Source organism: Oncorhynchus nerka, linkage group LG3 (assembly GCF_034236695.1).
Source record: "Oncorhynchus nerka isolate Pitt River linkage group LG3, Oner_Uvic_2.0, whole genome shotgun sequence".
In the NCBI taxonomy this organism is placed as follows: domain Eukaryota; kingdom Metazoa; phylum Chordata; class Actinopteri; order Salmoniformes; family Salmonidae; genus Oncorhynchus; species Oncorhynchus nerka.
In genome coordinates, this window is record NC_088398.1 from 17,385,502 (window position 1) to 17,410,907 (window position 25,406).

At 43.5% G+C, this 25,406-nt stretch overlaps 2 protein-coding genes across 5 annotated transcripts in view; both read right to left on the bottom strand.

Annotated features, from left to right (window-relative positions):
• Nucleotides 1-15,538, bottom strand: part of LOC115102939 (disintegrin and metalloproteinase domain-containing protein 15-like) — a 33,312-nt gene extending 17,774 nt beyond the window's left edge. Inside the window, exons 1-10 of one of the 4 annotated variants that reach the window (XM_029623405.2) lie at nucleotides 14,779-15,536; nucleotides 13,290-13,393; nucleotides 5,529-5,605; nucleotides 5,212-5,290; nucleotides 4,989-5,065; nucleotides 3,833-4,052; nucleotides 3,626-3,691; nucleotides 3,403-3,474; nucleotides 1,986-2,155; nucleotides 1,743-1,827 (exon numbers count right to left, since the gene is read on the bottom strand). In XM_029623405.2, the coding sequence (XP_029479265.1) occupies nucleotides 1,743-1,827; nucleotides 1,986-2,155; nucleotides 3,403-3,474; nucleotides 3,626-3,691; nucleotides 3,833-4,052; nucleotides 4,989-5,065; nucleotides 5,212-5,290; nucleotides 5,529-5,605; nucleotides 13,290-13,393; nucleotides 14,779-15,043 (1,215 nt within the window). In that variant the 5' untranslated portion in view covers nucleotides 15,044-15,536. Of the gene's footprint in view, nucleotides 1-1,742; nucleotides 1,828-1,985; nucleotides 2,156-3,402; nucleotides 3,475-3,625; nucleotides 3,692-3,832; nucleotides 4,053-4,988; nucleotides 5,066-5,211; nucleotides 5,291-5,528; nucleotides 5,606-13,289; nucleotides 13,394-14,778 lie in introns of all 4 variants that reach the window. The other 3 variants (XM_029623413.2, XM_029623423.2, XM_029623429.2) reach the window with 3 other exon arrangements.
• Nucleotides 15,539-15,866: 328 nt separating this feature from the next.
• On the bottom strand, nucleotides 15,867-25,186 carry dcst1 (DC-STAMP domain containing 1). The gene is made up of 13 exons (XM_065008984.1): nucleotides 25,011-25,186; nucleotides 24,758-24,897; nucleotides 24,242-24,413; nucleotides 23,620-23,763; nucleotides 23,399-23,520; nucleotides 22,969-23,126; nucleotides 22,502-22,601; nucleotides 21,357-21,452; nucleotides 21,024-21,150; nucleotides 20,824-20,940; nucleotides 20,297-20,439; nucleotides 16,875-16,985; nucleotides 15,867-16,397 (listed from the first exon to the last, which is right to left on the bottom strand). The coding sequence occupies exons 1-13, from the start codon at nucleotides 25,159-25,161 to the stop codon at nucleotides 16,158-16,160; spliced, it is 1,821 nt and encodes a 606-aa protein (XP_064865056.1). The 5' UTR covers nucleotides 25,162-25,186; the 3' UTR covers nucleotides 15,867-16,157.
• Nucleotides 25,187-25,406: the final 220 nt, after the last annotated feature.

Genomic DNA, 25,406 nt, shown 5'->3' on the forward strand with positions numbered 1-25,406 from the left:
AGTGATTCCTACAGCCTTTCGACAAAATGTGTTATCCCTTGCTCATGCTCACCAGTGGTCTGGTCATTTAGGAATCACAAAAACTTATGATCGGATCCTTCGAAATTTCTTTTGGCCGGGTTTAAAACAAGATGTGGCTCAGTTCTGTCGGACATGCCACACATGTCAGATAACAGGAAAACCAAATCAGGTTATTCCTCCCGCTCCTCTTTGTCCCATACCTGTCATAGGTGAACCATTCGAGCATGTGGTGGTTGATTGTGTCGGACCGTTACCGAAGACAAAATCGGGTAACCAGTTTTTGTTAACGATAATGTGTATGGCTACAAGATACCCCGAGGCCATTCCTCTGAGAAGGATTACAGCCCCGGTAGTGAGTAAAGCCTTAATAAAATTCTTCACGACATTCGGGTTACCTAGGGTGGTACAAAGCGATCAAGGAACCAATTTCCTATCCAAGCTCTTCAGGCAGGTGTTAAAATCCTTGTCAATTACGCACCGTGTGTCAAGCGCCTATCACCCAGAGTCTCAGGGTGCACTTGAAAGATGGCATCAGACACTGAAGTCTATGCTACGTAAATATTGTTTGTAATCTGAGAAAGATTGGGATGAGGGAGTTCCTCTAGTTTTGTTTGCTGCTCGTGAAACTGTGCAGGAGTCCCTAGGTTTCAGCCCGGCTGAACTGGTGTTTGGTCACACAGTGAGAGGACCAATGAAAGTCCTTAAAGAACAGTTCTTGTCCCAAGAGTTGTGTACAGGAGACGAGAATGTATTGGCAGATGCTTTGTCTCGTGTGTAATGATTGTTGTATGTTTTGGCAAGGTTGACTTTGTTATTGTTGTGAGTATTCATTGTAATACTGTGGTCGCAATCCTTAGGGTTGCTTCTTTTAAGGGTGGGAGTGTTACGGATACAGTTATCCTGTGTGTGTGTGTATCCTGTGTGTGTTTCTTTTCTCTCATTCTCCCCTCACAGGTGAAAATCATCACTCCCCAATCAGTCAACAATCAATCATAAGACACACCTCCTCCTATTTCCTACCCTATCACAGTTCCTTCCCCATGGTTTAAAAACCCCATCATTTGTTTGCTCTAGAGCAATCTCTAGCTCAATCTCTCTGTAAATGCCATGTCTGTAGGTCTCTGTGTTTCACTCTCGCTTTGTGTCTTAACCTCTCTTTTGTTTAAAGCACCTCCATAGCACTTTGTCATCACCTGTGAGTATTGTTTTGGTTATGGTGTTTTTGTTTGTTGCTGGTGGGAAAAGGGGGAAACCAAGACAAGTCGCCCATGGGCATACACTACCCGTAGGTGAACTTTGTTAAATACACTAGTTAGAACTGGGCGGACCACCAACTGTATTTTTGGTTAGTTAGTTAGCTGTTGTTAAAGTAGGCTAGTCTAGCTTAGGGGTGTTTTTGAATACTTATTGTTTCTTTTCTTGGGTCCAGCTCAGCCCCTTTTCCTGCTCCCCCCATTACCGTGTGTTTATAAATAAACCTAGAGTTTGACGGTAGATTTCTGTTGTCGTGGTTATTTCGTGCACACTTTTACTTTGTCACAATAATAATTTGCATGAGTTATGTTACGGGTCTCATTACCATCCCCCCTAGACTGTCGGGCCAAAAGGGATTCGTAACAGAGACACACACAGAGTCAGTCTACCACCAGACTTATACTGTCATTGTGGGGCAGATACCCCTGTACTCCACTGATAAACCTAACTGAAGCTAACTAACTCACCACATTGACCCCTCCTGACCGGTCCTTGGAGCACATGGAAGACTGAGATGCCATTCCCACTGTAGTTCCATCAAATGAGCCCCCCCTGGAACAGATCAAACACATACAGTTATAGTTAGTCTATTTTCACAAAGAGGCCATCCACTGGTATATACACATGTATTTGGGATGAATCTGCTTCCATAATGTACAGGTGTGAGAAAGGCACCGATTAACTTCAACCAAGTCCATTTGACTACTCACATAATGAGCTGAGCATTGTCATGGCGCAGGCGTGGCAGCAGCTCTCTGGTGCGCCACTCCAGGAAGCGGTTGAGAGTGTCTGAGGGACTCTTGTCAACCTGGATCTTATCCTGGTCACTCCAGATCTCCACCCCAGTTAGAGCCACACGCACACTCAGCGGCCGGTAGAACTAGAGAGGGGTAGATGAGGACCACCATGACAAACCAATGAAAATCTAACACAAATATATAGTGGCCAGTTTATTAGGTACACCCATCTAGTACCGGGTCGGATCCCCCTTTGGCTCCAGAACAGCTTGAATTATTTGGGGCATGGAAACGTTGCTCAATTTGCATCAAGGGACCTAATGTGTACCAGGAAAACATTCCCCACACCATTACACCACTGCCACCAGCCTATACCGTTGACACCAGACAGGACGGTGCCATGGATTCATGCTGCCTATGCCAAATACTGACTCTGCCATCAGCATGACGCAACAGGAACCAGGTTAAGTTGGACCCGGCAATGTTTTTCCACTCTTCAATTGTCCAGTGTTGGTGATAGCGTGCCCACTGGAGCCGCTTCTTCTTGCTTTTAGCTGATAGGAGTTGTTGTTGTCTGCTGCAATAGCACATCCGTGACAAGGATTGACGAGTTGTGTGTGAGATGGCGTCCTGCTCCATTATACGCCTGTTTGTGGCCTACCTGTTTGCCTGCACGATTCTTGTCATTCTCCTTTAACCGCTCATCGAGCTGTTTTCACCCACAGGACTGGATGTTTTTTGTCTGTGGCACCATTCTCTGTAAAACCTACACACTGTCGTGGGTGAAAAGCCCAGGAGGCCAGCCGTTTAAGAGATACTGGATCCAACGCGCCTGGCACCGACAATCCCACCACGCTCAAGGTTGCTTAGTTCGCTCCTTTTGCCCCTTCTAACGTTCAACCGAACAGTAACTGAATGCCTTGATGCCAGTCTGCTTTATACAACAAGCCACAGCCACGTGACTCACTGTCTGTAGGAGCGAACCACTTTCATGAACGGGATGCTGTACCTAATAAAATGTGTGTAAGACATCCTCCAGCAATTTAATTTGACTTTTGAAAAGTGATATCCCAAGTATAAATACAGTAAAGTACACACACTAAAGGGTGAAAACATTTGTTTTTTGCAAAATAATGTTTTTTAGACATCTGCAAACTTCAAGGAGTAGGGCATTCAAGGAGTTTCTCTGTTGGGAATACGCAATATCGTCGGCCTCCTGCTTGCTTGAGGAACAATAGAGGAGCAGGAGACGATAGAAGAGGAAAGGCCTACCCCACCACTTGTGCCATGTCACGACTTACCTGGACCACTTACTGAGATGTGGCTTTGTCAAGTAAATCAGGTGTTGAATGAGGTGAAAAGGAGACAACTTTAATATTAGGTTACATACCCAGTCTACTTGGTTGGCCACATCCAGCATTCGATAGATGATAGTCTTGTTGATTTTCTGATAGTTACGGTACTGTAAAAAATAACAGTTATTGGTTAGGACAATAGAGTCAGAACATGATGTGATTGGTCTAAATGTACTGGGGTCTCTTCAAAGTGCAGCTATGTCAGTGCCTCGCTTACACTAGGGGGCATTGTCATACATTAGCCTTATCGTACATTACCTCTTTGTGATCAGCTACAAGCACAAGCTCTATGTACTTGGTCTCTGAGAGAATGTCCCTCTTACTCTGCAAAAAAGCAAAGTGTAAACAAAATACATTCGGGCCAATGTACACTACGTTGTCGACAATTTCCAGCAGTGGCAAAAACGTCAGTAGTTCTAATCCCAGGATAAACAAACATTTGATTGTGCTTCCAGCCCCTCTCACCCTGTGTGGGACTTGTGGTGGGATGTGGATGGGAGGTACAGGTGTATGGGACACCCCACAGCCCCCAACACTACCCCTCTCCAGAGGTCTAGTGGAGTAGAGCAGGTGCATCCCCTCCTCCTCCTCCTCCCCTCCACTCTCCTCTGCCCCTTCCTCGTCCTCATGTTCTTCCTCAGGCTGCAGCTCAAAGCTCAGGGTGGAGTTGATGGCCACCACGCCCCTGAGAGAGAGGGGAATAAACAGGAGTCTCTCAACAGGGAGTCAACAGGGACAAAAAATGCCATCCAAGTTCAAAGTAAATACAGTTACTTCATGTGAGGACATTGTTCAAGGCTCTGCTAGCAACCAGATTACGTTCGCTACATAAACATGACCCTAAACCGAGTATATGGCCACATGGTCTGCCCACGTGAGTAAAGAGCTCTAAATAACTCCAACTCTAAATAAAGGTCAAGAGGATTTTCCATGGATTTCCGCCAAGTTCATTTGGATATCCCTAAAGTATCCAAGCCAGCGGAAAGGACCCCAGATTAAAACTGGCGCTTTCTCAAATCGGGTGATTAGTACGCTTGAGGAGGTCAGAGTTCTTTCAGATTAATCTGGATTGGATTAAAGCCACCTCACAGTCGATCACTCCGCCCCACTTACATAACCATGACGTCCGTACTGCAGTGGAATTGAAAGTGTCCTTAGTAAAGACTTCCCCTTTATAATAATAGGTTTACCATATAGTGCACCACAAAGGGTTTAACTGAGGTGGGTGATTAAGTGGGATAAGGCTGACCCCTGTTTAGATCACTTTACTGGTTTTAAATGCATTAACCATTACATAACAGAGAAGGAAATGTATATTCATAAGGTCATGTGGATAAACTTATTGAGCTGTTAGGCTCTATTTCTTAATGGAAAACCTAAAAGGCATATGATTACACAGTATGAATTTGTATGATCTCACTTCCATGGACACCATTCTCAAATCAAGAATGTTGACTGGGTACATCTACAGGGAACATTGTTCGCATGCTGTTGCCTTGCTTGTGAAGTTCCGTGAAATTGTACATTCCTTTGGGTAGTGACAGAGGGGAAATGATCCTAATTTTGACAGGCCACATACCATCCTGTAGTTTTGACAGAGAGTTAAAGTTGATATTATTACCTGAGTCCAGAGCAGGTACTGAGAGCCACCCTGGACTGTGGGAAGCCCCTCACTGAGCCGTGGTAGTAGCAGTGAGTCTAGGAGATAACAACCAGGGAGAGAGTAGTCAACATAATATAATGACAACATTATTATCCAAGCTCATATGAACTAACTTACCGTTAACTATCCCTATAACAATTCTACCTATAACAAATCAGAACATTTACAACACATTACTTACCACTGTGCTCTCCTCTAAAGAAACCCCAGTGCCATTAGGGAGGTAGTAGAAGACATTGGGGGGCTTGGGCAGGAGATCACTGTAGGGAGAGGACAGGGTTACTGTTACTACTTCCTCTGAAGATTTGTCTGAAGTCCGATTTTTTTTTATTGCTAATGATAAACCCCTTTATGAAACTATGAAGTCTTAACTCAACAATGGCAAAGGTTGGGGCATTTCAGCATCACATCTCCCCATTCAAAGTAGCTAAGGCCTAATATTAAAATATGTCATTTTCTGATATTTCAAAAGGGAGTATATTATGTTAGTGAGCTTACTGGTTTTTCTCCAGGTCCAAAAGATAGATGCTGCCTCCAAATTGAAGACCACACTGTAGCTTGTCTGGGTGACCGTTCTGTGAAAGGAAAAGAAACATACACCTGGTAATGTGTACTGTGATTTTGATCCTCATAAGTCAGTGGATAATTTAACTAACTGTATTGCGAAAACCGGTTGGACATTTCCCCCTAACAACTGCTGTGCTAAAGGTGAACAAGGACTTTGTGTGGACAAATTAACTCACCGTCCAACAAAAATGACTGTTTGCTGTTGTTATTGTAATCGCTCAATGTTTCAACATGGTGTACTCATGATTAGCACGTGATGGGTGTCTTAATGAGCGAATGCAGCCAAGAGCAGCTTGAAGTGGCAAACAGGGCAAAGGGACAATCTTCTTAGTGAAACAGCAGCAATATCCAGTACCACCATGTGGTCTTTCTTAATAAACCTGCGAAGGTTAAAGGATTCAGGCTTAGGAAGTCCTGTATAGTTAATAAAGAACAGGTTATGTACACAATGATATCCTTTAGAGGCTGATGGACAACATTTCAGATGTAGTAGACAGCTATGAAGCTCTTGTCCTTTCTCTGCACTAAAGTTCCATTATTACACAATGCTCAGATTGGATAATACTATATACTTTGAATCCCTTCAGCCAATCAATACTCATCCCATCAAACAAGTCAGCAGACACGAAATGAGATGGTGCGATTAAAGTTATACTTTGTCTATGGCTGCAGCCCCCCCTGAGCACTACCTGTCAACGCTTACACCTGCATGCTCTCTAAAATAGACCCAGTCTCTAAATGCATGCAGCACCCAGTCCTTGGTAGGCACTGGCACCTAAGCACATTACTAGAGCCCAAATGGGCTGAATCAGACTGTCAGCCAGAGTTACCCCTCATAGGCACTAAGGACCAGGCTATAAATGGACTTCCTTTACCTGCTGCACATTTCTCTCACCAAAAGCAGAGGCAGCGCGGCAGTGGATAAATGACATCCTATCCCTCTTTTCATGTCCGTTTCCCCTGCGCTTCCATCTCATTATAGTCATTCCCCCCAGCAGGAACTAACCTGTCTCCCCTCAACACCGTCTCTCTTCCTGCCAATCAGTCACTTTCTAGCGCGTTTAGCGGCTCCACCTTTGAAGACAGTGAGTAAGTGAAACCCTTCCTGTTGGTGCTTCCCTCCTTCCCCACCGCAGAGTGCTGCTTTCTCCTCTCCAGCTAACTGACAGGAATTGGCTGAGGCTTGGAAATGGGACTATAACTAGGAGTACTGGCAGTAAGGTAATGGGTGGTGACAATATGCCAGAGAGGTCTGTTCAGTTCCAAGTAGCGGTTAGTGACTATGAGGAACCAAAACGTCTACCTCCTCTGTGGACCGGCGAAATCATGCTGGATAATGTCATTGCCGGGTACCTAAATCCAACAACAACTTACACCCAATTCACTCAGAAGTATTCTACTTTCCACAGTCCCAGAAATATTGTAACAGCATCATGGTTCATATGACACAACGGTGTCCCTTTACCATAGGCTCTAAGAGGCTATTAGTAATAACATAACTATTCACACTGGAACCCAGTCATTGGATATGTACAAAATATAACTGGCTCCACATCCAAGAATATCATAATCCAAGAAGAATCCCAGAAGTAGATGATAATTAAGGGGGATTTCCAATACATTTGAATGAAAACACAACTCTGGTCAATTTCTAGTTTCTATAGTCTTTATTATAATCAGAGTGCTTTGGTGAGGTCATTCCCCACATTATGTAAGGAGAGTGTGACTGACTTATGTTGGGTGGGTCTGTGTTGTTGTACTGCCAGGGCAAGAGTCCAATAGGTAACCAACAAAGACTCCAGGCACAATGGTGATCTGGCTAAAAACTACAAGGCAAAAAACTAACTACAGTAAAATGTCAGTTATGCAACCAAAGAGAAGAAAGAATAAGGGAGAGAAAGAGATGGGAAGACATACAGTACATGTACACACTCAAACATCTGCAGCTTTTGGCAAGCTGCCTTGGATTGTGATTTTGGGGTGAGAGGTCAGAGTAGAAACAGGGCTCCTTCCAGAGCACAGCAGAGCTACATCTGTTCAGGGCTCTAGTGGAGGATCACACCCAAATATCTGTAGCTCAGCCAAGAAACACCCACCCTCTCCACACTTTGTTTGCCGTTGCCTCACTTCTACCTTTCTCACCCTCTCATTTGAGCATTACAATTTCTTACATGCTCTCCTCGTCTCTACCTTGTATTCTCTCCCCCCTGCTGAACCCTTACGTCACACTCGCTACAGGTCTCTCGGTTCACTCTCACTGACTTCTTACATCTCTGTCACTCTATCTTATCGACAACCATGTCCACTCCATCTCTGCTGCCATTACCTCTCCTTCCCCCACTCTCTCTAACTTCACCCTCTCCTCCTCTTATTTCCCCCCTCTCCTTCTCTCCCTCAGTGAGGTAAATGTCCCAGGCCGATCTCCTGCTAGTAACAAGATGAGCTCACCGCCACATGAATGCTGGGTGGGGTCCATTCAGACCCAGAGCTGCTTGTGACCCACAGCAGAAGAAATAAACCAGGGAGGAGGAGAGGGGAACATGGGCGGAGGGGGTGTAACGGAGGAAGGGAGAGAGGGAGGGACAGGGCAAGTCGTGATTCCTCTCCAGCTCTTTCAGCTCAACGGAAGAGTGCAAGGGAGGGAAATACAATCAGTCAGCTCCTGGGATGTCTGTCTTCCTCAGTCCCTGTAGTGCTTCTCTGTTATTTAGTCTGACCCAGAGCAGCCCTGGATCCTGTTTATGGATCAAGTCTGGACATGTGAATGGAGTGTGCACGTCCACTATCTGGGGGAAATCTCTGGGTTAGTTCATGACTTGTGTATCCCTTTGCATTACAATAACAGCCAAGTGAATTCATGTACAATGGACAACATGAGGTAGAGGAGTGTCACATTCAACTCCAGTCCCAAAGGGAAAGTGGTGTTTGCTGGCTCTGCTCATCTTCCCTAGCTATTGACAGATTCATATTGATGGACCAGAGAGTGAACACTTCCTGTTTATAGATGTTCAACAGATTGTGGTATGAAGGCAAGAGTGAAAACCATTTCACTGGAACTCATGTGTGCCTCTGTTTTATTTACTGCTGTGCATGGATATCCAGAACTAACCTCACCAATAGGAAAAGCCTGCCTACTGGCATTACCTTCACTTGGGCTCAGAGAAGTACTCAGTGATTTGAATTACTTTTGGGGTATAATGAATGATCTGGTTATATAAACAGGACCCCTGGTTGGGGATTTTATTTATTTTTATTTCACCTTTATTTAACCAGGTAGGCAAGTTGAGAACAAGTTCTCATTTACAATTGTGACCTGGCCAAGATAAAGCAAAGCAGTTCGACACATACAACAACACATGGAGTACAAACATACAGTCAATAATACAGTAGAAACAAGTCTATATACGATGTGAGCAAATGAGGTGAGATAAGGGAGGTAAAGGCAACAAAAAATAAATAAACAAAAAATAAAGTAAATACAATATAACAAGTAAAACACTGGAATGGTAGATTTGCAGTGGAAGAATGTGCAAAGTAGAAATAAAAATAATGGGGTGCAAAGGAGCAAAATAAATAAATAAAATAAATACAGTAGGGAAAGAGGTAGTTGTTTGGGCTAAATTATAGATGGACTATGTACAGGTGCAGTAATCTGTGAGCTGCTCTGACAGCTGGTGCTTAAAGCTAGTGAGGGAGATAAGTGTTTCCAGTTTCAGAGATTTTTGTAGTTCGTTCCAGTCATTGGCAGCAGAGAACTGGAAGGAGAGGCGGCCAAAGAAAGAATTGGTTTTGGGGGTGACCAGAGAGATATACCTGCCTGAGCGCGTGCTACAGGTGGGTGATGCTATGGTGACCAGCGAGCTGAGATAAGGGGGGACTTTACCCAGCAGTGTCTTGTAGATTAACTCAAGACCATTCTTTAACCAGCTCAATCCACCACACTTTCCCTACAGACATTATCTTAAGTAGATAAGAGCCCCCCTCTTCCCCTCACGTAAAGAATCAGTCTTACCATGCTTGGGTGTAAGACAATAATGCCCCCCCCCCTCACACACTCGGCCGTCTTAATGGTAGGATGAAGGGTTGGGGTGGCAGAAATGCTTACTGTCAACACAGAGCGATCAGGCTCTGAATTAGCTGAGATCCCCTTCTTAAGCTGTATTAAGGTGAAGCCCCTGCTGTACTCCTTACACAGAGCTCTGTGTGTGTGTGGTGTCACAAGTCCATTCATAACCAAGTTGGTGTGGAGGCTAATAATAGCAGGCACCAGAGAGGTGAGCACTGAGCAGCAGAACAACTCAACAAGAAAGCGTTACCTGCAAACTGATAACATGTCATACATGTCTGTATTTTCTTCTTAAAACATTTATTTCCAACATCAATGTGGCAACTGTCTGAAAGTTTGTCTGACAAAGTAGATCTAGTCATGGTTCAACGTTGACAGAAGCTATTCAGGCCAAGTCAAGTGCCTCTCCCAAGAGGACACAAGTCGCCTGCTCCACCATAAGAAATGAAACTAACACTGTGGTGACTGGCATGTTTTCTTCTTTAATATCTCACACATACAGTGGGGAGAACAAGTATTTGATAACCTGCAAAATCGGCAGTGTTTCCTACTTACAAAGCATATAGAGGTCTGTAATTTTTATCATAGGTACACTTCAACTGTGAGAGACGGACTCTAAAACAAAAATCCATAAAATCACATTGTATGATTTTTAAGTAATTAATTTGCATTTTATTGCATGACATAAGTATTTGATACATCAGAAAAGCAGAACTTAATATTTGGTACAGAAACCTTTGTTTGCAATTACAGAGATCATACGTTTCCTGTAGTTCTTGACCAGGTTTGCACACACTGCAGCAGGGATTTTGGCCCACTCCTCCATACAGACCTTCTCCAGAGCCTTCAGGTTTCGGGGCTGTCGCTGTGCAATACGGACTTTCAGCTCCCTCCAAAGATGGGTTCAGGTCTGGAGACTGGCTAGGCCACTCCAGGACCTTGAGATGCTTCTTACGGAGCCACTCCTTAGTTACCCTGGCTGTGTGTTTCGGATCATTGTCATGATGGAAGACCCATTTTCAATGCTCTTACTGAGGGAAGGAGGTTGTTGGCCAAGATCTCGCAATACATGGCCCCATCCATCCTCCCCTCAATACGGTGCAGTTGTCCTGTCCCCTTTGCAGAAAAGCATCCCCAAAGAATGATGTTTCCACCTCTATGCTTCACAGTTGGGATGGTGTTCTTGGGGTTGTACTCATCCTTCTTCTTCTTCCTCCAAACACAGTGAGGGGAGTTTAGACCAAAAAGCTCTATTTTTGTCTTATCAGACCACATGACCTTCTCCCATTCCTCCTCTGGATCATCCAGATGGTCATTGGCAAACTTCAGACGGGCCTGGACATGCACTGGCTTGAGCAGGGGGACCTTGCGTGCGCTGCAGGATTTTAATCCATGACAGCGTAGTGTATTACTAATGGTTTTCTTTGAGACTGTGGTCCCAGCTCTCTTCAGGTCATTGAACAGGTCCTGCCGTGTAGTTCTGGGCTGATCCCTCACCTTCCTTGTGATCATTGATGCCTCACGAGGTGAGATCTTGCATGGAGCCCCAGACCGAGGGTGATTGACCGTCATCTTGAACTTCTTCCATTTTCTAATAATTGCGCCAACAGTTGTTGCCTTCTCACCAAGCTGCTTGCTTGCTGTAGCCCATCCCAGCCTTGTGCAGGTCTACAATTGTATCCCTGATGTCCTTACACAGCTTTCTGGTCTTGGCCATTGTGGAGAGGTTGGAGTCTGTTTGATTGAGTGTGTGGACAGGTGTCTTTTATACAGGTAACGAGTTCAAACAGGTGCAGTTAATACAGGTAATGAGTGGAGAACAGGAGGGCTTCTTAAAGAAAAACGAACAGGTCTGTGTGAGCCGGAATTCTTACTGGTTGGTAGGTGATCAAATACTTATATCATGCAATAAAATGCAAATTAATTACTTAAAAATCATACAATGTGATTTTCTGGATTTTTGTTTTAGATTCCGTCTCTCACAGTTGAAGTGTACCTATGATCAAAATTACAGACCACTACATGCTTTGTAAGTAGGAATACCTGAAAAATCGGCAGTGTATCAAATACTTGTTCTCCCCACTGTATAATCAATCTGATCCTAATGGGGCTGGGAGCTACATGCACTTCATCAAAAGAAACTCGTAGTTCTTTTGAACTAACTAAAATAATAATCTGTATTTATAGCATTGTAGTGTTATGCGAAGAATATACACTCAGATCTTTTTGCCTCGAGAGAACATTTACGATCATCTCATCTATAGCTAATCTTGCTTTGTTAGACAAATAAAGATCTACTTTTAATGTGATGAAGTTGCACATTATCATGGTGATTAATTGCACTCAGTTTCGAGTGGTAAATTTAAATACTTTTAATTGGTGTTATTTACAGCACAAGTGGTGGCTCTAACTTCTAAGGTCACACTTGGCTCGGGTTGGAGTGATCTTTATCACGTGAATACCCTGGACGGGGAAATGGAACGTTACAGGAATTACATTGTTCAGGGGATGGGTGGGTGTTGATGAGGGTGGACGGACAAAGTTTGAATCACAGACACATAGTCACACCCCTCCCATATGGCACCATCCCCCACCTTTCCTCTCATTTCTGACAAACAATCTAAAAACAGGTCCCGGTTACCATGGTTACACATTGCGTGTACTTTGAGTGAGTATGTGAGTCACTGGTGTTATGTTCGTCAGTATGAGCAGTAGGCTGTGGGTGCAGTAACCTCATGACAAGTGAAAAACGGCTACTCATTCATCAATGACTGCAGTGATTCAGAGGATAAACCGCACAATAATGTAGGAATTAGGAGTGACTCTCCACTGAGTCTTAGCCAATGAGGCCCACTCAACTGTTATTTGTATGACAGTGCAGTGCCCTGGTTGGTTTTGAAACCAGTAAACAAACGTCTGGGTGCCTGATGGAGACTGCTTTGCCAATGGGATTCAACCTTTTCAAAGTTAACATTCCAATCCAGTAGCTGGCTTAAAAAGTGATGTGCAAAAATGTAGCCCTGTCATGCTCTTATTCTCTACTTTCCTCTATGTGTATGTGGAAAGGAGGAGGGTGGGGGGTCTGCTGTCTGGCTTCCTTTTTTGTGCTAATATAACAGAGGAAGGAAGTAGGTGCCTTGACATACTTTACAGGGAGCTTTCAGAATAAAAACTATGATCTGAAGAAGGTGGGGGGGACTGGGGCACTTTAAGAGGACGGACACTTCCTGTGCAGCTGACAGGAGGTCTGAAATCATACCCTGTAGAATTCCCCCATATCACTCACTCCACCCAGAGAGGAGAACATCATAACACTGACAAATTTAGAATAGAAATAAATGTGAGCCTCACAATTGGAATAACCAGGTGTGGGTTTGATGTTAGTCTGAGATATAAAACTGCATTTTAAAATTAGAATTCCTATGGGACCTGTAAAAATAGAATGGTTATTAACCTCTGACACTATCTATCTGCTCTGGGATCACTGAATGAAGAATGGTAACATGTAAGCCTGGAAATAGAAAGCAGGTAATGGAAGTAGGACCCAGAGTAATAGTATGTATGTGTATGGCCCTGTGTAGAACGATACTCTCACACATACATTCTCTTGATTTCTGTAGTCTCACCTGCAAGGCCTCACTCAGACTTCTCTTGTGTCCGTCCACAACCACAAAGGGCCTGGTCCTCTCCAGTGGCTTGCCGTGTCTACTACCATGGTGGTGCAATGGACCTGGGGACAGGGAGAGATGGGATTCATAGGAAAATATTGTCTTATGTCCCTTGAGGCGCTATATTCAGATGAATAAATAACTTTGATACTATAACATCAGCGGATGGAGAAACTATTTTGTTAGTGCTTGTAGTGACCCTAAAATCTAAATTATCAGCTAATGGCAACCTATTACCCAGCCCTAGTAGTCAGTGAACCCCTTCCTCATGGGGCAATGCTAATTATAAGATCAGGTTAGCCACATCTCAGATGGATATCCCTTAATAGTAAGGACAAACTAATGTGGTATACAGGCTTGGGGTAGGAAATGCAGGAAATCTACAATTTTCATTAAATGGTTTCAATATGCCAGGAAAAAAACTCTGCATCACAATCTAAACATGTACAATTCAAGATAATTGCACAAACCAATCAGTGATGCCGGGTGTGCTTATAATAGCTCATGCTCTCCCTTTCTCAGCCGGCATATCTTCTGACTCCTTTCTTCACACACACATAAAACAGACAGCTGCATTAACTTCAGTACAAGAGGCTCTGTGTCCCCTGTCCGTTCCTAGTACAGCTGTTGTCCAGAGCCTGTATTAGGCTTGTTATAGATGACTGGCTGGCTGGCAGGTGTCTCGAGGACTAAAAAGCAGCAGACCACCTCCCAATGCTCATTTTACAATATCCTACCTATGTACACTGAACAAAAATATAAATGCAACATGTTTTCATGAGATTAAATAAAAGATTGCAGACATTTTCCATACAGACAAAAAACATCTCTCAAATGTTGTGCACATGTTTGTTAACATCCTTGTAGTGAGCATTTCTCCTTTGCCAAGATATCAAGAAGCTGATTAAAACAGCGTGATCATTACACAGGTACACCTTGTGCTGGGGACAATAAAAGGTCCCTTTAAAATGTGCAGTTTTGTCACACAATGCCACAGATGTCTCAAGTTGAGGGAGTGTGCAATTGGCATGCTGACTGCAGGAATGTCCACCAGAGCTGTTGCCAGAGAATTTAATGTTTATTTCTCTACCATAAGCCACCTCCAACATTTGCCCCAATGGTACTTGAATCTCTTCTCTAGGTGTTGGGTTTGACAGTCACTGAGCCAGGTCCAAGTCCTGGTTGGGCTTACACCCGAATTCACTAGAAACATGTTATTATAAGTGTTTAGAAAGTAAAGGTATCAGATAAATATTAATTGTAATTGTCAGAGTGTTACATGCTAGGCTCCAGTATCGAGAGAGGTTTAACTGACTGTAGGATAGGGCTAAAATGTAAGGTAATTTTGGATGCATTTGAGAGTGCCCAGGCAACGACTGAAATTACATTTTAATTACAGTTCCTTTGAAGTTGCCTGGACTAAACTAGGGTTACTACAAATACCTACTTGTAAGTGAGGAGTGGGACGATACTGTTGTTGTGTTCAAAGGAGACAGCTTCTCTTGTGGCTTCTCCATCTCTGTTTTATTTGAGTGCAAATGACTTTCCGCCAGCAGATATTCCTGCAAATCGTTATCGTCCAGTAATCCTAAACGGCTACTAAGTAACGTATTTGATTGAGTACCGCGAAATGTAACAGTCTCGAGTAGCACCAATGTTACCAGAGCTCCAGATAGAAACATTGTTGCGGTGTGACATTGGCTCGTGTCCATCAATTAATCCACCTAAAGGGTGTAAAACAAGGCATTCAGAAACGGAGAAAGGCAACAGGTTCTGTCGGAGGCAACTATGTGGCTACCTCAATTTGCCTACAAGGGCAAATGTCAAGCGAAAGTCCATGATAGGCATCCACAAAAACACGCGCAGAGCAGAAGTGTTGCATGGGCCAGTCAATCGAACGTGTAACTTTATTTCAAGAGGCTTCATTTACCTGCGCCATTAGCCCACACCATAAAGTCCTGTAATAAACCTCTAAACAAGACCGGCCCGCTGTCCGTAGCCTCTGGTCGCAGTTATCGCAGGGTCATATTTCCAGTACCGTTACCTTCACACTCAGAGCTACTACAACATATGTCCCTTCCGTAGCGGAGATGAGCCACTGTGATCTTGTTAAACTCCCAAAGTGCTATCCAGAATATCTTAATTCCTGAAAGGCAGACAGTTTCGCACATGCAAGACATTCGGGAAAAAGACTGAATGCGTGTTTACAGCGATGGTGTAATCGCATTTCAACCCCAGTACAGGGCGGGATTTTCTCTTGTGCTTTAACTCTTTACTGCCTGAATCTTTCTGCGCGGTCACATTCTAGACGGCCTTCTAACAAACAATACACAACATTTCTATATAGCAAATTTAAAATAAAAAAAATCGATTTATAAAATCCTGCATTTAAGATAATTAAGTGTGACTAAATTATGCAAACGTTTACCTTACACAGACAGGCTTTTTAATCTGACAATATGTCATCCTATTGTCTGGACATCCCAAATAATTAGCTGGATCTCCAGTTGTCAATTGTCAGCATTGCTAAATAAATAAAACCTCTGGAGAAGCAAATGCTATTGTTATACATGTCTAGTCGATTGAACTATTCATTAGTCACAGGAAATAGAACTTTGGACAGGGATTCAAGGAATGAAACCATTTCCTTCAGAACAATACTTGAAAGAAATGAACCAAGATAAACATTTAACAGTGTGTGATGAACAACTGTTCATTCGGCAAGTTTGCTTTTATTGTTATTGAAGAAGATTGAGGACCAAAACCTGTAATGGGCTAATATGCTAAATATCTTTACGGTGTCTGCATGTGATTTAGGTGGTCGCCCTAATGGACATAGTACATGTCTGTGTCTGAACAGCTTTCTACTGGATCCCAGGTACTAGTGGGGACACAGGCGTAACAGATCCTGCCCAGGTCCCTCCAGCACTGGGGACAGTAGGCCGCCTGGCAGCCTGGGACTGTGCACTCCACAGCCCGGTCACCCCTCTGCCTCTCCCCACACACACAGCACCACCGCAGCCTGCAGCCCAGCCTCTCCAGTCTAGACAACACACCAGACAACACCTGAGCGGGAGAGAGTGGAGGTGAAGGGGAGAGAGACAGCAGAAAAGTGGGAGGAACAGAGAGAGTGGGATGGGGAGAGTACAGGAGGTAGAAGGGGGGGGGTGTTAAATAGCAGTACAATTCAATGAAAGGAACATATTTTCCCTAATTAGATTATTGGGTGTCGCATGGAATGAAAAGCATTAGTGAAGACAGAAGAGGATAATACAACAGCATGTAAGACCGGATGGAGAGAGAAGGGCCCAGGAAGGAGAGTGTGTTTGTTTAGATTCGTCTTGGACATCATTCCTGGAAACGAGTGAGCCCATTTGACTTTAAAATTAAAGGCACTGTCATTCTGTCACGAGTTCTCAGAGGTCATCCAAGAACCATCCCATCAACTAAATCAGGAAATAGAAGGGTTCAAAGACCTTTAGGAAAATAAAGATGTTTAAACTCAGTTTAATGAGAGAGTAGTTAAATACACACAGTACGCACTGTTTTCTCTCCTGTTCCTAGCTGCATGAGTCGTGTCCGTTGCCTTTTGGTGTATGAGATGCGCCTCTGGATCTGCAGGTTATAAAGGAACAGAGCGCGCCTCTTCTCCCGCTAACAGACAGGCAGCCACAGCAGAGGGTGGACAGACAGAGAAATGGGGCAGTCAGATAAATGACAATGAGCTAATATACTGTGTAGAACAGTAGGGCCACAGACAGGTAAGATATATAGAAAAATCGAGACATGAAAAGAGAACTTTTTTTTTTCTGTTGAATGAGATATTTGAATCACCCTGAACATGGGTTCTAGACTTCACCACTGCTGTATGAACACTCAATACTGTCCACTATGAGGATGCTTCTGGAGCGCTGAACACCTGAGGCCAGTTGGATTAGTCTGTGAGCTGCACACTTTCACCATGTTGCACGTCTCTCCCAAATGCTTTACGTGCAGCAGCTTAATTTTGCTTGATTTGTGAAACTAATCCCCTTCAGAGAGCATAAGGGGAGGACTAATAACAGTAATGACACTTCAGCTGATTTAGTGCTAAGTGAAACACACAGAGGGCAATCCTTCACTCTATCTACTACGCCAGTCTCTCCCCTCGCTGTAGTTTCTCTATAGGTGCTTTCACACTGGCATTTTCAACCCTTAAGTAAACCCGGGCAGCTATTCAATTATGATCCTGGAATGGCAAAACAGTTCTGGTTTTTCTTCCTACTTGATCGATCATTGCACTCACCTCATCTGGTGTCCCAGGTCTAAACCAGTCCCTGATTAGAGAAGAATGAAAACCAGAAGTGTATTGGACCTCAAGGGCCAGATTTCAAACATGCATTTTCAACCCGGGCCAGAATTTTAAGTGCTCAAAATGCCTTTGAAATGCTCTCCCTGTTGTGGAAATGCCAGCATGAAAAATGTCTGTATCCCACTTTCCCTCCGTTAATCTCTTACTCCCTCTAATTCTTAGTTTCTCTGCATACAGTATACACACCCTTTTCACCCCTCTGTGCAGTACTGTAGGTAGGGCTTCAGTATGAGCAGAATACGTAGTGTCTAATGCTATTACAATAAGCTGCTCTCAGGTAAGCACTGCTTTACTCGACACACACGAGCCAGTGCATTTCTTACAGGATTGGGGGAAAAGGGCCACATTCACTCTGTGTACACATTGTGCTAAAGCCTATTGAATTATAAACTGGGTGGCTCGAGCACTGAATGCTGATTGGCTGACAAACCCGTATACCACGGGTATGACAAAACATTTATTTTTACTGCTCCAATTACATTGGTAACCTGTTTATAATAGCAATAAGGCACCTCTGGGGTTTGTGATATATTGCCAATATACCATGGCTAAGTGTTGTGTCCAGGCACTCCGCGATGCGTCTTGCCTAAGAACATATATGGTATATTGGCCATATACCGCACCCCCTTGTGCCTTATTGTTTAAATATACCTCAACCAGCAATGGTGCACAAGTTTGCATGAACAGTTATATCTATTACGTCTGGATTAGGCTTTTAGTCTTTTAGTCACGTTCCTATATGCATATGTGCATGTTTATGAAGAACGTGCATCTTATAAGCCTAGAGGTTCCTGGACTTCATGTGTGTTCATTTCATTAAACCCATTGCTTCATTTGGAACAATTAAGGGAAATAAAAAAACATATAAAAAAAACAATGTGAACAACTGGCCTTAACGAGGCAGCTCAGCTTATATGTTGAATTTCACACAAATAGTGAATGATGTAAATGAAGGCTAAGCTTTCTTCTGAACAATGATTTGCTTTATTTCCATTTATACTCAGCAGTCGACCCAGTAGCTGCTCCAATTTCCGGGGAGATATCAGTAACACATCTATAAGAACTCCGGGGAAATCCACCCTTTGTGACATCCAGATCGACTGCAAAAACTAACAGTATAAGGAGCGCTTCCATTGTATTCTTTGTTTATTTGGAGGTCGACCGACAGGACCCTACTGTTTGTTCAAACCTTCCCTGTGCCAATTCCACAGGGATAAAAAAAGGGGGAATAATAAATGTTAGCCTGCCTATTTAAAACGTTACATAGGCTGGACCCAATGCCAACATGTCTATGTGCAGGATCCCAGAGTTTAAATGTAGCTACTACTGATGTTTTGATCAGTGGATGTCGTCACCTGTCTTGATACATTGCATACATTATATTATGACCTTATGAATCTAGTTTATTTCCCTCTTCATTTTAATTACTATACTGAGCAAAAATATAAATGCAATATGTAAAGTGTTGATCCCATGTTTCATGAGCTGAAATAAAAGTTCCCTGAAGTTTTCCACACACACAAAAAGGCAATTTCTCTTAAATTCAGCACAAATTAGATTACATCCCTGTTAGTAAGCATTTCTCCTTTGCCAAGATAAGCCATCCACCTGAAATGTGTGGCATATCAAGAAGCTGATTAAACAGCATGGTCATTACACATGTGCACCTTGTGCTGGGGACAATAAAAGGCAGCTTTACAAATGTGCAGTTTTGTCATAACACAATGCCTCAGATGTCTCAGGTTTTGAGGGAGTGTACCATTGAAATGGTGACTGCAGGAATGTCCCCCAGAGCTGTTGCCAGAAAATTGAATGTTTATTCCTCTACCATAAGCCATCTCCAATGTCGTTTTAAAGAATTTGCAGAACGTCCAACCGGCCTCACAACCGCATACCACATGTAACCACGCCAGCCCAGGACATCCACATCCAGCTCCTTCACCTGCAGGATTGTCTGAGGGGGTGCTGATGAGTATTTCTGTCTGTAAGTAAAGCCCTTTTGTGGAGGAAAACTCATTCTGATTGCCTATGCCCGGCTATGCCCTCCCAGGCCCACCCACATCTGCGCCCTTGCCCAGTCATGTGAAATCCATAGATTAGGGTGTAATTTATTTATTTCCATTGACAGATTTCCTTATATGAACTGTAAAATCTTTGAAACGGTTACGTATATATACACACACACCTTTCTTTCGACCCATTGAAAGACAGTTGAAACTTCAGAGAAACCATCCAAGTGGGTATATCAAATCAGAGCAATCAATCAGCACCTTGTGGCACGTACACTGTAGTGTAGGCTCTTAACAAGAGAACGTTCAATTATCAGATTTAAGAGCTGAGAATACCTTTAGAGGATTTAAGAGCAGAGGTTACCTTCAGATGATTTAAGAGCAGAGATCCCCTTTAGAGGATTTAAGATCTACATGTATGACTGGGACAAGGTGTTAATGTGAGAACTATAATTAACACAAATACTACAGATTACATACAGGCAAGCCTAACGTGCCGGGAATACGTTATACATTGTGTCATACATCCGAGTTACAGTATGCAGAGGTTTCGTTCAACCAAGAGGATGGTAGGTGTGGTTGAGAGTGGGCGTGTGTGGCCTCACCTTGGGGAAGTAGAAGGCAGCGATGACTCTGCGCAGGCGGTTGCTGTACACCTGCAGGCAGCACATCAGTGCCATCATCAAGAGGGGCACGAAACTCCACAGGTAGTCCTCTATGGTGAGAGCCCTCGGCTGGGGCAGACAGTCTGAGAGAGAATAAAAAGAGAAAGGGGGATTGTTGTTGATCTTGTAAATGTTGCCACGATTTGACTAATCTGTGGTCTCACTTAATCCTGATTATTAGCACATACTATGAGAATGCCCATTTTATTGTGCATGGATAACTCTTAGTTGTCATCCTGCATATGGACAGACATGTGTTGCTAGAGTATATGTGTGTTCTATGCCTCTTGACAACACTGTCTAAACCATCTAGCCAAGACAAGGCTGTACACCACTAGACCAGAGCAGATTAGTGTTGTAGCCAGTAAGACAGGGACAGGTCAACACTAACTAGCCACAACACACACATCAGGCACATCAGTCTATGGCACATTGAAGAGTGAGATAACAGCAGAGAGGCCACCTACGCTGGTTACTAGACTGCATATCCAGGTTAGATGAGGTGTTGAAGGCCCCGATGGTCTTCCTCAGGAGCTTGGCCATCATGGACTGTCCTCCCACGTTGATGTCTATGTGGTGGCTACCTGTGGAACACAGTGGCATGAGTTAACACAATCACACTGTGATAATGATACGGCACAGGAGAAAGTGTGTGTGAGAGACTCACTGGTGAGGGAGAACTTTGTGAAAGTATGTCTGCGGATGATGTCAAAGATGTGGTGGAGGACCATGTCGACAGCCAGTAGCACACAGACAAACACAGCCAGAGAGACTACCTGCAGCAGGCTCGCCATCTGTGGCCCAATGACACAGATCTGGGATTAGATTTAACTCCCTTTTGTGATTGTAAAAAGACTTGGACAAGTATGTTGATCAATCACAAGATTGTTCTTCAGTCTATACAACCCTAAAGTCAGCAAGGAGTGGAAAGATAGTAATGAACAAGTCATTGGAGAAACTGATTGGATTGAAATACACCCAGGAGAGATAAGCAACGCACCACTAGTGTAAGCTCACTGGGATGTATGGACAGGCTGCGAGGGTTGATGAAAAGGCCCCGCTCGGCTTTCTTCAAAGGTAACAGATAACGTTTGTCCTGAAATGTCAAATGTACATATCAGCTTCCAGACGTTATACCCTCCCCTACGTATTTATTTGGACAGTGAAGCTAAAACAATTCATTTGGCTCTATACTCCAGCATTTTGGATTTGAGATCAAACGTTTTGCACGAGGCGACCGTACAGAATGTCACCATTGATTTGAGGGTATTATCATACACTCGTTTTGCTGTTTAGAAATGAAAGCATTTTATGCATTTAGTCCCCCCATTTGAAGATAAGTATTTGGAAAAATTCACTTATAGTGTATTCAATTTAGTCAAAAATGTACGATTTGGTCCCATTTTCCGTGCAAAGAATACATCAAGCTTGTGACTGCAAACATGTTGGATGCATTTGGTTTGTTTAGGTTGTTTTAGATTATGTAGTGCCCAATAGAAATGAATGGTAAATAATGTATTCTGTCATTTTGGAGTCACTTTTATTGTAAATAAGAATGTTTCTGAACACTTCTACATTATGCCACCATGATTACGGATACTCATGAATGAATCGTGAGTAATGATGAGTGAGAAAGTTAGACATACAAATATCACCCACCCCACACAAACGCTCGCCTCCCTGTTATCAGTAATGGTAAGGGGATAGCATGTTTTGAGGGGCATGATCTTTGTGCAACTTACGCACAATTCTTTCAGGATTACCCATAATCATGGTAGCATCCACATTAATGTAAAATTGTTCAGAAACTATACGTAAAAGTGACTCCAAAAAGAATACATTATTTACCATTACTTTCTATTGGGCATAACAAAACAAACTGCAAATGCATCCAACAAGTTTGTAGAGAGTCAGAAGCTTTATGTAGTCATTGCGTGCTAGGAATATGGGACCTGTGACACCTTTAAATGGGGGAGCTAAATGCAGAAAGTGCATTCATTTCTAAACAGTAAAACAGATATGTATTAAAATATCCTCAAATAAAAGGTGACATTTGATCTCAAATCCAAAATGCTGGAGAATAGAGCCAAATTAAACATTTTAGCTTCACTGACCAAATATATACGTTATCTTTTGTTTGCTTACTGCTCTCTTTCTCCTGGCATCAATCTGTCTGAAGTAGGTGGTGATGTAGATGTTGTCAAAGCGAATGTCTTGTGTATACTGCCTCGCATAGCCAAACGCTCTTCACGGGAAGGCAGAGAGCGAAGAGAGGCACACATGCACTGATTACATTACAAACTGTATAAACACTTTATGAAAATAAACATCATCGTGGTACTGCAGTGAGTCCAATGCAGGGGTGCATGACGTTAGTCCTCGAGGTCTGCAGTAGGCTGGCTTTCAACCTTGACTGATTCAGACCTGGGAAACTGGATGTATGGACTCTGGCCAATCACTGACAAAAGAAAAGGACACTGCCACTTTGGAGAACTAAAATAGCCAGCTTCTCAAAAAGCAGAACATCTAACACACCCCTACATTAGATAGCATAAATACACATGTCATTCCATCATATCTAACTGAGTTGCTGTGTGGTTGAGTAGGCTCACGAGGTGAAGATGGTGATGAAGGTGCAGGAGAGGAGGAGCTGGATGAGGCCCAGAAACTGGTCCAGAATGACCTTGGTCTCCTCGAAGGCTTTACTCAGACCCTCTGTGAAATCCTCCCGTAGGGCTGACACACCAAACACAGACTGCTGCTCCTCCTCCTACACACTCTCTCGCACACACACACACACACACACACACACACACACACACACACACACGAGAGGGAAAGGTGGAAGCTCAGGAACTGTAAATAACATCCAATTAAAGTATTGTGCAAAGTGCATCTTCAAAAGAGTAGGGCATAATACGTGTATTTTGAGTAGAGAAAACCTCCAAATGACCTAATTATGTGTAAACTACAGTCTTGTATTTCTTTCATTACTTAACAGCCTTGGTTTTAGTGAGAGCAGACAGAAGAGTTGGGCTGTACCTGCAGCACCACGTTAGTGCTGAATTCTCTGGACAGTGCGTCAATGGAGAAGTTGAGCTTGTCGAATGTTTGCCCAAAGTTCCCTTCCACTGGGATATCCTCCCTGCACCAGGGCTTCATGACTGACAGGAAAAGCAACCAAGCAAACGTCATTCTAATCAGAAAAGTATATCACCCCACTTGACTAAACATCTGGGCTACCAATGAAGTTGAACCCCTACCTCTCATGATGTCACAGAGGAAGTGGAATCTCATGGACACACACAGGATGTGGTTGATGACTGGAGCTTTGATGGCATCCATGCAGTCCTGCCACTTGACCTCAAACCACTCCCGACAGCGCTCTATCCCCTGCTCCACTACATCTGTCGCACAATGCAGAAAAATAGGTGAGTAATGTTAATACATTCACAATGTCACACCCTGACCATAGTTTGCTTTGTATGTTCTATGTTTTGTTTGGTCAGGGTGTGATCTGAGTGGGCATTCTATGTTGGATGTCTTGTTTGTCTGTTTCTGTGTTTGGCCTGATATGGTTCTCAATCAGAGGCAGGTGTTAGTCATTGTCTCTGATTGGGAGCCATATTTAGGTAGCCTGTTTTGTGTTGGGTTTTGTGGGTGATTGTTCCTGTCTTTGTTTGTTACACCAGATAGGGCTGTTTTTCACTTTTCTTGTATATTGTTCTATTGTCATCTTTATTAAAGATGTATCAAAATAACCACGCTGCGTTTTGGTCCGCCCCTCCTTCAACAGAAGAAAGCCGTGACACACAACTAATTATCGACCAATAACAACCAACTTCAATCTGCCGAATAGGTTTTTAAATGCAAACCAACACTCACTGTCACATCGCATCATCGTCTTTGCTGCATACAAATCCTGGGTGCTGTTGCCAGCAGCAACAGGGCCCTGTTCCATGGAGTCATAGCCATACTGCCCCATGACCTCGTCCCTGATGCTCTGAAACTTCCTGCTCACACTCTTAGCCTCGTCCTGGAACTCCCCATTATCCTCCTGACCCAGTAAAGGAAGGAATGAAGGAAACGTTGAGGGCATATCCTTTAAATATCAGTTGATAATGTGAAACAAACCTACTGAACTAATACAATAGTGAACTGTGTCGCATTAGTGGATACTCAGACTGCTCTTAGAGCAGGTCTGCCGGTTTTGACTAGCAGAAGTGACTTTTCGTAGCAGGTTAGGATAATTGCCGTAGCAGGTTAGGATAAATAAGTTTAGGAAAATTCTCATCGCAAATATATTTAGCTAGAACCAGGCCTGCCCTGAGAACAGTCTTGGTTTCCACTAATGCTATTCTGCCAATAGTGGTCCACTGACCATGATAATGTGTAACTTACCACAATACCCTGCACCACCTGCATGAAGGGCTCCATCACCTCCCTCCACATGACCTTGCTGTGTTTGATCTGGAGCTCGATGTTGCACCCCATAGAGAAGGCCACATCCTGGACATTACGGTGGATGTTAGCGATTGGGCCTGACAGGATGATCAGAGGATTGCCGGTTTACACCACAGCGAAGCCATACTGCTAGCAATCTATTTGGAAAGTATCAAGGCAATACATTTTTCCAGAGCTATTTTCAGTTTACCCCTATACAGGCCGTAGAGGACAAACAGCATGAGGTACGCCCTGCCACGAGAGCCGAGCATGCTGGGAAAGATCAGGAGGACCGAGCAGCGAAAGTAGGAGGAAAACGCCCCACCCAGAATACATACAGCTGAAAAACACACACAGAGCATGACTAATATGTTTCCAATTTGTTTACTTTACTGATTGACTCCAAACAGTGTTCAATTGCAGTACCATAATCTACTCACCAACAAAAGCATATCCTGCTAAGAGCCTGTTTACACTGGTCATTGAGACATTGTGGAAGAGACCCAGAAATAAACCTGGAGGGGAGAATTCACAAGACACGTTTTAATACAATTAACTGCTCAAATTATAACCTGAAACATTGTAGCGTTGTGGAATCAGTCGACCC